The following is a 16361-nucleotide window of genomic DNA, read 5'->3' as shown; positions in this document are numbered from 1 at the left end:
GTGTGAGGTGAGATGCGATCCCGCAGGTAACTAGGTCCCATGCCATGGAGCGCTTTAAAGATAGTAACCAACACCTTGAAACGCACCCGAAAAACCACAGGTAGCCAGTGCAGCTCGCGCAGGAGTGGTGTTATATGGGAGTATCTTGTTCCTCCCATGATGGCCCGCGCGGCCACATTCTGAACTAGCTGTAGTCTTCGGGTGCATCTCAAGGGGAGCTGAGTTGTAAATGCTCCAACACTGGAAGTTTTTAAGAGGAGATTGGACAACCATATGTCTGAAATGGTATAGGGTTTCCTGCCTAAGCAGGTGGTTGGACTAGAAGACCTCCAAGGTCCCTTCCAACTCTGTTATGCTATTGTAACATTTCTGTGGCTGCCCATCTTAAAATAACTCTGGGCAGCTCACCACCAGTAAAACTATATAAAAACCAGCTTGAAACAATATATAGGTATGGGTACTGCAACAATAGTAATATAATCTTTAACTACCTAATTAACTCCATTTTGAATCTATGTGGTTCAATAGGAATTAATTTAAATGGTAACATATTTAGTATGTTATACAGTCACTCATGCCCTCGTCCTTTCTCGCCTGGACTACTGCAACGCTCTCTACATGGGGCTGCCCTTGAAGAGCACCCGGAGGCTTTAGCTGGTCCAGAATGCGGCCGCGCGGGTTATCATGGGGGGTACCTAGGTGCTCCCATGTTACACCCCTTTTAGGTGGCCTGCACTGGTTGACGGTTGTTTTCCGGGTGCGATTCAAGGTACTAATTATGATCTTTAAAGCGCTCCATGGCTTAGGCCCAGGGTACCTGCGAGACCACCTACTGCCACCAGTAGCCTCCCACCGTCCAGTGCGATCCCACAGAGTTGGCCTCCTCAGGGTGCCATCAGCCAGACAGTGTCGGCTGGTGACCCCCAGGGGGAGAGCCTTCTCTGTGGGAGCGCCTTCCCTCTGGAATGAGCTGCCACCGGCGCTCCGCATAATCCCTGACCTCCGGTCCTTCCGACGCACCCTAAAAAGTTGGCTTTTCCAGCAAGCCGGCCTGGCCAGAACAAAATAAAATAAATGATTGATTTAATTGTTAATTTTAATCTAATTTTTAAAATGTTATTGTTAATATTAATTGGGTTTGTTTTTGGATACTCTATCTAATTTCCTTTTTAACTTTTGTAATATGTGTTTTTTTTTAATGTACGCCGCCCTGAGTCCTTTGGGAGAAGGGCGGCATATAAATCCAATAAACAAACAAACAAACATATTTCAAGTTTTTCAATCTTTCTTAGAATTTCTACCTGAGAGCTTTAAATGAAAATGGCATCTTGAGTACATAGCTTCTTTCATATTCTTTTGAGTTTTCTTAATTCTATACACATATATATTATTCGAAGAACTATATGGCAGTTTTTTCTACAAGGTAGTATACAGTATTCATAACCTTTCATCTTATATAATGTAATTTTTTAATTATTATTATTATTATTGGGTTTTACAGTCAGACTCTGACAATGATCTGGTTGGAGATTCCTGTGACACCAACCAAGACAGGTAAGTTAAAGTTTACTATGCATAAGTATTGTGTTTCTCAACCTCAGCAAATTTAAGATGTGTGAACTTCAAATCCCAGAATCACAATTTTGAATCACAAAATCAGGGAGTTGGAAGGAGCCATGCAAATCACTGAATCTACTTCACTCAGAGCAGGAAAACAAATTAAAATTCCCAGAAGACGACTGTCTAGTTTCCATTTGAACAAACCCAATAAAGAGACATCCGCTCTATGTATGTCTAATTGGTTCTGTTGTATGAACTGTTCTTGGAATGTACATTAACATTTTTTCCTACAAAATGTTTGTCTTCGAGCAAAGTGAAATGAAGTTGTCCAAATCCATGACTGGAATTGTTATCTCTTTGATTTTTTTTTAAAGGTTTCCCAATGGGACAAATATTCAAGTATAATTACAATTACAGGAAATAACATTTCTGCTCTACTTAGCATTGGTCACAACCCACTCTAAGTCATGTCTCTTCTTCACTTGACTACATTTTAAGAAGGGTTCCTAAACTGAAAAGGGCCCAATGTAGGGCATCTGAGACAATTGGGGACTGGAAAATAAATTCTACAGGGAAATAAATAGAAATTGGGTGGTTTAGCCATGCCGGAAATCTATTGAAGAAGGATAAGGTAGTACTTTAGGGATATTTTTTTCTCTCATCACAGAATATACAATGCAGAATTATGATTCAGGAAAGCAGATTCTGGATTCATGTTAGGGGAAGCTTCTGAGGGCTCAGAACAGCAACAAACATTTTCAATATTTTTTTCAGTGGAAGAAGCATACTATTTGTTCTGCTTCATGTAGAAAATAGAATCACCCACTAAGAAGATGCCAAAAAAGAAGGAAGCAAACAGAACACAAAAACCACTCTGCTTTAATTTTGTGCAAAAAGTAAAATAAAAAAGGATACTAAAGTCATGAGCATCTGAGAGGGCAGAGGAGCAGATAATGAAATATTAAATATGAGCCAGCAGTGTGCAGCAGCTGCCAAAACAGCCAACACACTTCTAGGCTACATAAACAAAGGGATAGAATCAAGATCACGTGAAGTGTTAATAGCATTTTATAATGCCTTGATAAAGCCACACTTGGAATACTGCATCCAGTTTTGGTCACCACGATGTAAGAAAGATGTGGAAACTCTAGAAAGAGTGCAGAGAAGAGCAACAAAGATGATTAGGGGACTGGAGGCTAAAACATATGAAGAACGGTTGCAGGAACTGGGTATGTCTAGTCTGATGAAAAGAAGGACTAGGGATGACATGATAGCAGTGTTCCAATATCTCAGGGGCTGCCACAAAGAAGAGGGAGTCAAGCTATTCTCCAAAGGACCTGAGGGTAGGACAAGAAGCAATGGGGGGGAAACTAATCAAGGAGAGAAGCCACTTAGAACTAAGGACAAATTTCTTGACAGTTAAAACAATTAATCAGTGGAACAACTTGCCTCCAGAAGTTGTGAATGCTCCAACATTAGACATTTTTAAGAAGATGTTGGATAACCATTTGTCTGAAGTGGTGTAGAGTTTCCTGTCTAAGCAGGGGGTTGGACGAGAAGACCTTCAAGGTCCCTTCCAACTCTGTTATTTTATTCTAAATGTGCATCACCATGTTGTTGTGTAAACACTGCCTTTTTTGTACTTGTGTTATGTTGCACACAAGTACCGGTATGAAATGGGTGGAGCTGGACAGAAGGCTTGCTGTGTGTCAGCCTTTCAAGGTTAGCCTGGTCAGGAAACAGTCTCCTTTAAAACCTATTAAAATTCTATTGTTGCATTGTATAATAACTGAATCTTGAAAGTCTGACAGAGTATTTTGCTCTTCCCTCTTATACCAAAGAGACTCAAGATGATTAACTTTCTCACCCTTCTTCTCGTTCAGTGTTTATATAACTGCCCTGGCACTCCTTCTTTTGTGGATGCCTCAAGTTAAAGTAGGGTTAGTTAATGACTAAATGGAAGGAAGGAGTGTATAAATTAACCTATATTATTAAATTAGAGAGTTCTCACTCATCATCTGCACCATTTGAATAATTATGTCAATAGATAATTGTTCTGCCCCCCTCTTCGTACACCAAAGCACTCCAAGACAAGAATACTGCTAGACGATTTATTCACAGTAAATTAACACACTGACTAGACCTTGGCAGCAATCCAGACTTCCAAGATAAGAAACAGACACGAGAGCTTCTCCAGCGTTGGTAATTAAGTTGAATCCTGCAACCAGCCTCCAGGAAAGTCACTCCTTATATACTATCTTGAGAGGAGCCTAATTACAACCACCTGGGTCCAATTATCTTCTGTATTTGTGTAGTTGTTCTCTACATCTATCAGCCCTCTGTTGCCAGGCGTCCAGGACCAACTCCCTTGTCTCCTCCCCACTGCTCCAAGGCATGACTTCAGGAGCACACTTTCACCACTGCTCCATGCCTCAGGCGCCTCCTGGGGGCCAACCAGCCTCTTTGATCCCTGCTCGGAGTCGGAACCCTGTCCAGGGTCCTCCACATCTTCCAGAGCCGACTCATAAGGCCCCTCGCTGTCGGAGTCTGGTTGCAGCTCCAACGGCTCCTGCTGGGCCACAACAGCTAACATAAATTATTCTTTATCCCTTTTGTTTCAGTTTTTTACTTGTATCAATTTATGGCATTTGCATTATTTATGTCATTTACAATGATGTAATTATCAAGGGCGTTTATGGAAGGCATTAAAGAAACGAATCCCAGTTTTAAAGTAAAGTTTTAAACTTTACTGGCAATTATCTTCATGTGTGGCTTCAATTACTACTGACATCTGTCAGTCCTTTAAGGTAGACCACACTAGGAAACCAATGCCATGTGGCTCTGTTCTACTTTTATTATAGAGCTACGTAACAGAAATTTGCAAGTCTGAATGTGCTTCCCTCCCTTTATCTTCGTGTGAACTAGGGAGGAGCTTATCTACAATATTTTCTTTCTTGTTCTGGACTCAGATCCCTGTTATCTATCTGTTGTCTTTGTTAAGTAATTAAGCTCCCTGTTAGAAGAGCGAGTATGCAGAGAAGCGTAATGAGAGTGATATGGAATAACACGCACCAACCAGCATACAGAGACACTGAATAGTATAAAAATATAGTCGTTTACTATGTAGAAATATAGAAATATCCAGAGTTCGGTTAACAGTCCAAGTCATACACGGTTCAGTAATTCAGTTATCAAATAGTCTCAGTTTAACACACAAAGTAGATAACAGTTGCAAACCACAATACCTCACTATACACCAACTAGCTTCTAACAAAAGAGAGAGAGAGACTAACAGTCATTCTGGCTCCCTTTTATGGCTGCTTGAGGTAATAAACCCAATTACATCTCTGAATCATTTAAAGTAACAGTAAAGTAATCATAGCTTACATATATTGGCAAGCCAAGCCTAGGGTTACATCCCTAACAGTCTTGGGAGTGGCTCTTTCTTTTGTCTTCAGGCCATTCCTCCTGCTGTCTATATCATCAAGCATACCATGAATGGAGATGTATCTAGCACTCTGTGAGATGACACAATGCCATGGTTTTTACTCATATAAGAATATAACCCATATCCTTACATTTGGGGACAGACTTCCCACATTTGGTGACATAATATAACTTCCTTCTGACTTAGCTTCACTATTAGTTTCACTCAGCTTCACTATTAATCGAGCTGGCTGGAATGATGGAAATTGTAGTCCTATTATGTTTAAGAGCCAATGCAGTATAGCAATTAAGGTGTTGCACTAGGACTGGAACACCAGGCTCAGGCCTTCTTCAGTCAGGGAAGATTATGGAGTGACTTTAGGCCAGTCACACTCTCTTGGTTCACCCACCTCACAAAGTTCTTGGATGGAGTATTATCTCAACTGCCTTGGTTAGGATGGTGGGATACAAGATAAATAAATTGGGAGTAAAGGATTGGAAGAGATTGCTTGGGAACATAGACCTAGGAATTAGCATATTGTGTACGTGTGTTTTTTTCTTACCTTGCTGTACCCTAGTGATGGGGATGGACACCAAGACAGCACTGATAACTGCCCCACAGTCATTAACAGCTCCCAGCTTGACACTGATAAAGATGGTTTGGGAGATGAGTGTGATGACGATGATGATGATGATGGAATTCCTGACCACGTCCCTCCAGGGCCTGATAATTGCCGGCTGGTTCCTAATCCAGGACAGGAAGATGAGAACAGTAAGGCCATTCTCTTTCTTTTCAGTCCTCATTTATGATTTTGTTTTTGAATTTACTATTGGTGACCTAGTGCTTCTTTCCCCTGAGTTTTTCTGGCTTTCGTGGGTTTCTCTAGTCGTCTTCTTTACTGTAAAAGTAAAGGTAAAGGTTCCCCATGCACATATGTGCTAGTCGTTCCCGACTCTAGGGGGCAGTGCTCATCTCTGTTTCAAAGCTGAAGAGCCAGCGCTGTCCAAAGTCATCTCTGTGGTCATGTGGCCGGCATGACTAAACACTGTTACCTTCCCACCAAAGATGGTTCCTATTTTTCTACTTGCATTTTTTATGTGTGTTCGAACTGCTAGGTTGGCAGAAGCTGGGACAAGTAACGGGAGCTCACTCCATTACACGGTGCTAGGGATTGGAACTGCTGTTCTGCTGACCTTCTGATCAACAAGCACAGCGTCTTAGCCCCTGAGCCACTGTGTCCCTCATCTCTTTGCTGTAGGTGGCATTAAAAATGAGTCCTTGTCATAATTTTCTCATCTAATTCCTTTACGTAAGGAAGGTACAAAACTCACCATCTCCCCTCCAGATCATGCCAAATCTCCTCTACACTTTGTAGTTCCAGGGCAGTTTAACCATTCGGGAAGTAGATCTTTCCAATAGGAAGCAGTTTGATGTGTCCCAGTTGTGGTCTAGCTCTGAAACAGGCTGTTTTATCCAGATTGTCCTGTTTGGGGCACCATCAAATGCTTTGGCTTGGAGAAGGTTCAGTAGGACCATTCTGGATTTTCTGAATCATTCCATTCCCAAATCAGTAATTTTTTGCATATCACTTTGCATCTTATCCTTTGGCAAATGAACTTATTTCAAGCATCGATTTAAACTCCAGCTGTCAAATGACGCTCCTGAAACACTGAAGTTTGGTTTGCAGGTGATGGGATTGGTGACATTTGTGAATCGGACTATGATCAAGATACAGTGATTGACCGGATTGACGTTTGTCCTGAGAATGCAGAGGTCACCCTGACTGATTTCAGAGCATATCAGACTGTTGTCCTGGATCCAGAAGGTGATGCTCAGATTGATCCAAACTGGGTGGTTTTGAATCAGGTAAATACTTTTTGAAATCTAAAAGCAGGCAGGAATGAACAGTTGGACAATCTGACTCTTTGTTGTTTAGCAAAAAAACCTCAGAGTTGTCTACAAACAAGCTAGAAGTAAATCACCTAAGCAGAAATTTGCTTTGAGAGTTAGGAGGGAGCCCGTAATAAATTTGCCTTCTAAGTCAAGAGATAGTACTTAGTTAACACAAGAACCTTAAAGAAAAGCAGTAAGAGCCATTCTACTCAGGGTGCTCTAAGATTGAAACATCCAAATCAATGTACAAGAGTCTGCAGCTGCAGCATACAATGCTCCTGGCATGTTTCTTTTCCTGCCCAAAAACAACAGGCATATATCTGTATCAAAACCAAGCTTGTGGCTGTCTTTGAAAAAAATTAAAAGATTTAAGTAGCCAATGGCCATAGTTCAGCTGGTGGCAAAAATCAAGTTAAAAAAAAAGGCACAGAAGCAGAAACTGACTTTAGAAGCAACTCTGTGGAATAAGAGAAGAGCAAGGCCCAGTGGCTGAGAATCATAACCAGAAAGAAGAGATTTAGAAAACCCTGGGCCCTGCAGGAACCCAAAAACAACTGTCAAGCCTTTGCAGATAAAACAGGAGTGGCCAAGGGAGAAAAAATAAACTACAGGACGTGTTAGGCTTTACCTAGCCAACACCGAAAGTCAATGATTCAGAACAGATGATAGAGTCTGTTTATTGCAAGCACTAGAAAAGCCATTGAAAAAGAAATCTAACAACTGCCAAGAATAAAACACAGGCCATATTTATTGCAAAAAACAAGTTTACGTTTGTGTACCTCTTTCTACTGCCAGCATTATATTACAGACTAAGAATTCTTTGCTTGGGACAAGAGTAACAGTTGGCAACTAGCCTTTGTTACGATAACAATCCATTTTGATGTCAGGTGTTTTTTCTAACTGCCAGGTGGTGGATTCCTAAAGTGCAGAAGGGAAGAACAATTGTTGAAGCCAAGAATACTACAAATGAGATCCTTAAGCCATAACAAAATAAAATCAAAACATTGGCTTACAAAGGGTTTGAACTTTGTTCTCTGATCACTAATGTTTAGAGCTCGTTCAACTCATAATACAAAATAACAAATATTATTTCACTGATACAATGGAGATGCTAGGATGCTTCCCATATAACAACTAAAACAGGGTTGTCAAACTCGCGGCCTATGGGCCAGATGCGTCATGCGATGGCCACACCCATGCCCGGTTTAGCAAAGGGGGGAAAAGTCATGTCACGTCACATGATGACACGAGTTTGACACCCCTGAACCAAAGGGTACAGTTTATGTAGATGAGATAGAACTTATCCATTGAAAAGGAGAAATCACACTGTTAAGAATATGCAAGCTTAAATGAATGAACTTGCTAATGCTCTAGAAGCATCTGGCTTAAGAAAAAAGAGAGGAACAAATAAAAGCGATATTGTTGTTGGTGTCTGCTATTGCCTGGCTGACCAAACAGAAAAAAGTGGATGATGCCTTCTAAAAATGCAAATCTTTCAAAGAGGCACGGAATCATAGTGAGAGACTTAAATTACCAAACATCTGCTGGGAGATAAATTCTATCGTGGCCTTTCCATTTCTAATCTGTCCTGGTAATAACTTTTTCTTTAGAGAATGGAAGGAAGTACAAGAGGATCAACTGTCCTTGACTTGATAATATTCTATAGAAAAGACTCGGTTGAAGAATTAGTAGTACAGGAAAAAAATGAAGAAATTGAGAAAAAATGACCATGTAACACTGGAATTCCTGATTTTACATTCATGCATGTACAGTATAGGCACAGATTTGTCACATTATTCACTTTTGAGTTGTAATATTATGCAAAGCACAGAAAAATAGAAGTAGACAAAATGAAGGCAGAATATAAGAGAAAAATTTGAATTCTAATTCAATTTAGTTTACACAAACACTATACTATCTTATACCAATGCCATTCAGTGCCAAGACTAGTTTATACCAATCTCTATCTTTGCACACCATTCTTATTTTCACTTTGTTGACACTGTTAATTAAATATCTTTAAAACACAGAGAAATATGAAAGATAAAAGAATAAAATACAAATAAATAAGAATTGAAATATGGTAGAGAGTATACTTTTCCAAAGCTTCCAAGTGGGGGATAGTGAGTGGAGACAATGACTGTGAATAAAACCAAAGGACCAGTGAATTTTTCATTTAACCACAAGCTTCAAAACTTAAATAATTAGAAATAAATGGCGCAAAGCTGAATAAGAATTTGGAATAATATGATAGGCTTGTATGTGTGTAGAGAGCCAATTTGGTGTAGTAGTTAAGGCATGAGGCTAGAAATCAGGAGAGTGTGAGTTCTAGTCCTGGTTTAGGCACGTGACTTTGGGTTGGTCATTCTCTGTCAGCCCGTGAAAGGAGGCAACAGCAAACCATTTCTGAAAATCTTGTCTACAGGACAGTAGTGGATTATGATCGGTACGCCCCAGTACGAGCGTACCGGTGCTTGCCGGAAGCACCAGGTACCATTCCGGTACGGTGCTCTGGAGGGCCCACCCGCCTGCCTGCTCTCCTTAGCGGTATTTGAAGTTTTCAGGGCTTCCGCATACACGCACGGAGAGTACGGCACCTGCGCGATGCTCCGCTGAGCAGCTGGTGCATTGCGGAGGCATCGTGGAGCATCACGGGCTGTAAGTATGCATGCACGCATGCTGCACGCGTGGGCGCCCGGCCCCGTTGCACCGTACCGGTTGCAACAGGATCCAAAACCCACCACTGCTACAGGACCTTGTCCGGGCACTTCTCCGAAATTTAAAAAAATGGTCTAGAAGACACATACAAAAAATTATGTGTATGTATGTTTACAAAAGAGATCTTTCTGAACTTAGTGGTTTGCTATTTTTGTATTTTACTGTAGGAAGCAGAATCTAACTTCTTCTGTTCTTTGTTTCACTACATTGTGTTACCTACATTTTGCAGGGTATGGAGATTGTGCAAACTATGAACAGTGATCCTGGACTTGCTGTAGGTATGTACCCCATTTCTCTGCAAATCCATACACATACAAATATTTTGGAATAATCAATTTACACAATGCAATTCACTCCCCATTCTTCAGCCAGCTGAATTTACCATAGGAATGTTCATTGCGTCTCTCCTTCCCATCTTTCGTCACTCTACTTAACAGGAAGTGCTCATCACAGAAAGTCTAATGAAGAATGAATAAGAGGCAGGAGCACCAGTCTCTTGTAAAGCATATATAAAGGGAAAACTTTAATTCTTTCACATCTGGTTAAAGGCTAAGAAAACCAGGACTTGGAAAAATCCTTGTTTGCGCTTTGAAGTGCTATTGAGCCTCACTGAGCCGCGGTGGGACAGTGATTGAATGTAGTACCACAGCCTACTTCTGCTGACTGCCAGCTGCCTGCAATTTGGCAGTTTGAGTCTCACTGGCTCAAGGTTGACTCAGCCTTCCATCCTTCCAAGGTTGGTAAAATGAGGACCCACATTGTTGGGGGGCAATAGGCTGACTCTGTAAACTGCTTAGAGAGGGCTGTGAAAGCACTGTGAAGCGGTATATAAATCTAAGTGCTATTGCTATTGTCAATAAAAGTGGACAGTGGTGGATGTGATTGCCAACCATGAGACTCAGCATAAAACAGTTGGTATTTGTTGATAAGTCTTCCTGGTGCTGGTGGATTGGGGCTCTTGGATCCAAAAGACCCAGCAGTCACTTGCAATGGTATTTCCAGTGGGGATGTTCTTCATATGTTTAGAATTGTAATTCCCATAGTTTTCCATCTATCGTCCACACCAGCGAACAATTCTGGGAATTGTCCCAAGGCATGTTGGAAAACTCCAGATTGGGGGAATTCATCTTATCAGTGAATCAGATTCGGTAATTGCAGATGGTTTGGATTTCATGCATCCGTTTACATCTATTGAATAGGTTATACAGCTTTCAATGGAGTTGATTTTGAAGGCACTTTCCATGTGAACACAGTAACAGATGATGACTATGCAGGCTTCATTTTTGGTTATCAAGACAGCTCCAGTTTTTATGTGGTAATGTGGAAACAGACGGAGCAAACCTATTGGCAAGCCACTCCATTTCGAGCAGTTGCAGAACCTGGGATTCAGCTGAAGGTACCGGCTTAAGCAAAATGATAAAGGCTTTCATCTAACAATATGTTCAGAGAGAATTGCCGACATCTGTGTTGTATAACATTACTTTATTGGGAGTGTTTTACAGACTGGAAAGGCCATTACAGATGTTGGCATTCCTTAGAATATGGAAGAAAAAGGGTTGATGGAAATTTCTTCTTTTTAACTTGTCTATGTGTAGGCTGTTAAGTCAAAGACTGGGCCTGGAGAACACCTCAGAAATTCACTTTGGCACACTGGAGACACTAATGATCAAGTCCGATTGCTATGGAAAGATCCACGAAATGTTGGCTGGAAAGATAAAGTTTCCTATCGCTGGTTCCTACAACACAGACCTCAGGTTGGATATATTAGGTAAAGCTTTGAGCAAGAAGGGCCTTATTGTTTTATATCCATTTTCATGGTATTGACTAACATGTACAGTGTTTATATTTACCCATCCACAAATTAGTACCCATGTATTAGTACCCATTAGTATTAGTACCCATACACATACCAACAGCTGGGTTAGATTTGCTGAATTGAATATAGGTCTTCGTACTACTAAACTGGTAGGCGAGGGGACCTTTTGCACATGCCTGCATACACTTTAATCAAATGTAATCTTCAAAGTTTGAAAGATTTCAATCAATTCAATATTTTGCGGTGGGTTTTTTTTGTAGTTTTATTAAAAGTTTTTAAAGCAGAGGTAAAAACAAAAAACAAACTAATATAAACTATGGGAGGAAAAAATATATAAAAGAGAAACCTTTAACGTTCAACAAAAAAAGAAAAAGAAAAATAGAAAAGAAAGAAGATACAAAGAGATGGCTTCCATTCTTCTTTTCAGCAGTTACATGTACACTTATAAATTTACCTCTTTCTTTAAAGTTACACCATGACTCACTTCTTTCTATAATCTAGCCTGTCTAATCATCAAAACTATATATCTTATTTTTTTCTGTTTTATGTAAAAAGCCCATCTAGAAAGAATGTTGATTTAACAAGTGAATTTCTCTTATTCTGAGGGTCAGAAAATCTCTCTTTAGCTTAAATTGATTATGCTGAATCAATTCAATATTTTGAAGCAAATTACAAAATTGAAGGGATTAAACTAATTTGAAGTGTGCTTGATTTATAACCCTCTCATAGATATAATAACAAAAAAGGTGCATAAATTAAAATTTAGATATAACGTCCTGTGTGTTAAGCTTCATTGAACATAATGAACAAAGTTGGTAAAATGAGGATCCAGATTATTGGGGGCAATACGCTGATATAATACAATACAATACAATAGTAGAGTTGGAAGGGACCTTGGAAGTCTTCTAGTCCAACCCCCTGCCTAGGCAGGAAACCCTATACTGTTTCAGACAAATGGCTATCCAACATCTTCTTAAAGACCTCCAGTGTTGGGGCATTTACAACTTCTGGAGGCAAGCTGTTCCATTGATTAATTGTTCTAACTGTCAGGAAATTTCTCCTCAGTTCTAAGTTGCTTCTCTCCTTGATTAGTTTCCACCCATTGCTTCTTGTTCTACCCTCAGGTGCCTTGGAGAATAGTTTGACTCCTTCTTCTTTGTGGCAACCCCTGAGATATTGGAACGCTGCTATCATGTCTCCCCTAGTCCTTCTTTCTCTTAAGCTAAACATACCCAGGTCCTGATATTTGTAAACTGCTCAGACAGTGCTATAAAGCATTATGGAGGGGTATATAAGTTGAAGTGCTATTGATATAATGACACTTGCTGCACAGAGAATAAAGTCGCTGACATTTTAAACTTAATTTTGTTTCTATTTCAAAAGGGCAAGATTTTATGAAGGATCTGAACTGGTAGCAGATTCTGGAGTAACCATAGACACAACCATGCGTGGAGGAAGACTTGGTGTTTTCTGCTTCTCTCAGGAAAATATTATTTGGTCCAATCTGAAATATCGTTGTAACGGTAGCATTTTTCTTCCATCCGTTTTCTTACATAATCAGAAACCAACTGAACAAAGGCTAACTCCTTTAGTATGGTTACACAAATAACTACATCTTTAGTCACCCTTTTACACTAACACTGGACTACACCAACCCACTGTTTTTTATTTGTAAAAATGCATATGGTGCCATTGTGAGTTCCAGGAGTTTCCTTATTTTTTTTAAAAAAAGATGCTTTATTTATTTTAATTAAAATAATCTTTAAAAAAAAACACTTTCCAGTCCTGAAACAGCAGATCAATCTTGCAGTTGCATAGCGATATTGCCCAACTCCTCAGCTCCAAAGTTGGGATTCTTTGGCAGCAAACAGGCCAAGCAACAGTGTCTTTCTTTCTTTGGAAAGAGGAAGGCAGATGGGTCATTATTGGTTCAAAGCTTTCCATATAGATTCAAAGGACAACCTCTGCCAACTCTGTTTCTCATTGGCCTTTCCTAGAAGTGAGTATATAGTGTGGACGCTGCAATAGCCACTAAATCAGGGTGGGCTCTGGCCGGCTTTACTGCCGGTTTGCTCGTACGAGGGCTTTGCGCGTGCGTGCTGGATGCGCAGTTTAATTAAAATTGTTCGGTGCATGTGCAGAACTCAAAAACAAGATTGTGGCGACGGCGACCAGGGAACCGGTTTGGGGGCGTGGCAGGCCTGGGTCGCTGCCGTTTCCAGTGACCCAGGCCACCATACCACTACCGGTTTGGCTGAACTGGGTCGAACCGGTAGGAACCCACCTCTGTACTAAATGATTGCTGGAGGCTTAAACTAAGTCTGTCATTCACCACATTGTAACTGGTGAACCAGAGTGATTCAGGTACTGAACATGGAGCAGGAAAACCAAAGTTCAAGTCTGAGTTGACCATTGTGGATGATCAAGTGACTTTGGGTCAATCATTTTCCCAGGTCAAATAAACTGGAGGATAAAATTAAGGGAAAGCTTAACTGCTCAGAGAAAAGCAAAAGGCAGGATATAAATGCAAAGAAGTATTATTCTGTTGATTTAATTCTTTTTCAAATTAGTATTTAATTAGAGGTGCATTTCTGCTCTTAATTTTCAATGGGATCATAGAATAAGTACATGGAGGTTTTGACTATTCTAATCTGAGAAATCATCAGTGTAGCCTTGGGGAAAGTTTCCACTGCTTCCAATTGAAGCTTGCTCTCTCTTTTTAGCAGAATTATAGTTTGGAAGACAAGGAATGACATCCTTACGTTCATATTTGATTAGTCATATAATTTTTTAAAAAGTGTTATAGCTATCTCTACCATTTCATAACCCGCAATTTAAAAATAAACAAAAAACCTCACCAGTTCCATAACTACATTGGGCAGTGATTCTATCTCCTTTCTTGATTTCAGATACAATCCCAGAAGATTTCCAAGAATTTCAAGCTCAGAAGTATGGTGATGGAGGTATTTAAGAAGAATCAAGAATGCAAGATGTTACGGTGACTAACACTGCAGTACATTTTTAATTCTTATACCGTTGTGTGTGTATAAATGCCCTGTTCATTTGCTATGATTGATAAATAAAAAAGATAAAGTAGATTAGGGTTTCTTTTGGTTTTCATTTAACTTTCAGTTTTCATTTAATTTTCAATTAAATTCAAGATATAATTTCCAGTATGATTTTGTAGGCAATAACAGACAGACTAATAATGTGTTACACAAAACATCTGGAATCAGAGGCTGTGTATGTAAAGATTTGATATTTATAAGACACAGATATGGAAATAATTTTGCTTGCTAATCTATATATTGATTCAAATCCATAACTAAATGTAATAATTGATTTGAATCTCACACGAGGGCCTAGCGGATTAATTTCCCATAGAAATCACCATGTAAGACCAATTTTTCAGTAATCTTGATACTCCTAGTAATAAATCATTCCAACTCTTATGTTTCTCTTCAATTATAGTGTTTACAATGGTTTTGATTAGTCATAAAAGCATGCACAAGAAGGGAGGATGGTGAGTTTTCTTTTAATGACTTCTTTAAAGTCCCATCCAACTGGTAAATAATCAGAAGAAGATGGAAGAGCAAGATGTCGTCCAACCGCCCTGCAGCAGATGCAGACTTTAGATCCCTGTATTAGCTAACACAGCTTCCTCTGATCAAACACATTTTCATGTTTATGTTCTCAACCCTGGAGGCTCCCACCTGGCTGCACAACCCACTTACTTACTTCACTTACTTCAGCCCTCTGAGGAAAATCAGTGACTGCTTCACCACCTGGAATCCTTTTTAGGACAAGAGTAGACATGAGGGCAAAGTCAAGAAATGTTTGGAAAGAGAAGGGGAAGGGATCCTATCCATCCTTGTGTTCCGGTGTGATTAACCTTTGATTAAACTTTGTCAAATGCCTGATGGTTGATTTCTTTTCCTTCTCAAGTTGTGTTCTGTAAACTTACTGGAAGCAGCAGAGCCCAGATGCAAGGTGCATTCTATAGAACAGAAGTCTTGAAATTGAGCCTAGATGCAGAGCAGAGCTCTTCAAGATCTTTGGAGGTTACTATCCTATGATAATTTTTAAGGTTTCAATAGAAAACATCTGTAGCCGAGGGTAGAACTGTGGAGTCCATCCTACACTTTGAGCTTGGTTATTTAGTTGTAGACATTTCAGTACCCAATTTGGTGGCATCGTCAATGCAGGTGAATATGGGGTTTGCTGTGAGCTTGTCCTGCCAGCTTTTAAAATTGTTTATTTAGCAAATTTTTCTAGCAGCCTATCTCACTAAATGGGAATCTGAGCAGCGTTGTCTCTTTTGAATGGTGTGTAAATATAGTTTATCTCTATGTGTCTATTGGAGGCAGGTTTTGCTGACAATCTGAAATGAAATATGAACAAAACTGCAACTAAATACATTTTCTTGCCATAATCTGTTTTTTAGATGTGTGCCCTCTAGATATGGGTGTGCCCTTGGCTTAGAAACAGTTGTGCATTCCTTTTTTTATTGGTGGGTGTGTGCTCCTCCCAGAATTCCATTGTTGCACTTCAAATTTGTGTAAAAAAAGCCACATTTCAGTAATACAAAAACTGCTTCATTTTTTGTGAAAACATCAAAATGAAAAGTGGGGTTGAAGTTAATTCTGTCTCTTAGCAGCCCAAAATGATCCAAAATCATATCAATATTTCTAGAGATGAAAAGTTAAAGGTACTTGCCTCCTGGTGGCTTCCTGTTTCCATTCTTAAAATAGAACAAAAGGACCAAAAACAAGATGTTCCTTCTCGCCCTTTCCTGGGATTTTGCTACATCATTGGATGGACTTCTGTGTCTAAGCTAAGTTGTAGCCTCTGGTTTTTTCAGTCCTCTCCACTTTTGACATGGAAGCTGTAAAAAGGCGATGACTGCAGTAGAGTAAGCAGAGTTGAGCTGAACAGAAGAAATAGCCA

The 16361-nt window shown here is 39.8% G+C and overlaps 1 protein-coding gene across 2 annotated transcripts in view; it reads left to right on the top strand.

Moving 5' to 3' along the window:
• The window catches only part of THBS4 (thrombospondin 4), a 44261-nt gene extending 28936 nt beyond the window's left edge, over positions 1–15325 (top strand). The window contains exons 15-23 of one of the 2 annotated variants that reach the window (XM_081939979.1): positions 1502–1554; positions 5565–5758; positions 6675–6853; positions 9828–9876; positions 10798–10994; positions 11194–11366; positions 12798–12937; positions 14324–14412; positions 14886–15325. In XM_081939979.1, the coding sequence (XP_081796105.1) occupies positions 1502–1554; positions 5565–5758; positions 6675–6853; positions 9828–9876; positions 10798–10994; positions 11194–11366; positions 12798–12937; positions 14324–14385 (1047 nt within the window). In that variant the 3' untranslated portion in view covers positions 14386–14412; positions 14886–15325. Of the gene's footprint in view, positions 1–1501; positions 1555–5564; positions 5759–6674; positions 6854–9827; positions 9877–10797; positions 10995–11193; positions 11367–12797; positions 12938–14323; positions 14513–14885 lie in introns of those variants that run through there. The other variant, XM_081939978.1, reaches the window with a different exon arrangement.
• The last annotated feature ends 1036 nt before the right edge of the window (positions 15326–16361 follow it).

This window comes from Natrix helvetica (assembly GCF_964273705.1).
Source record: "Natrix helvetica genome assembly, chromosome: 2".
Taxonomy (NCBI): Eukaryota; Metazoa; Chordata; class Lepidosauria; order Squamata; family Natricidae; genus Natrix; species Natrix helvetica.
This window is presented reverse-complemented; position numbering and strand designations above follow the sequence as displayed.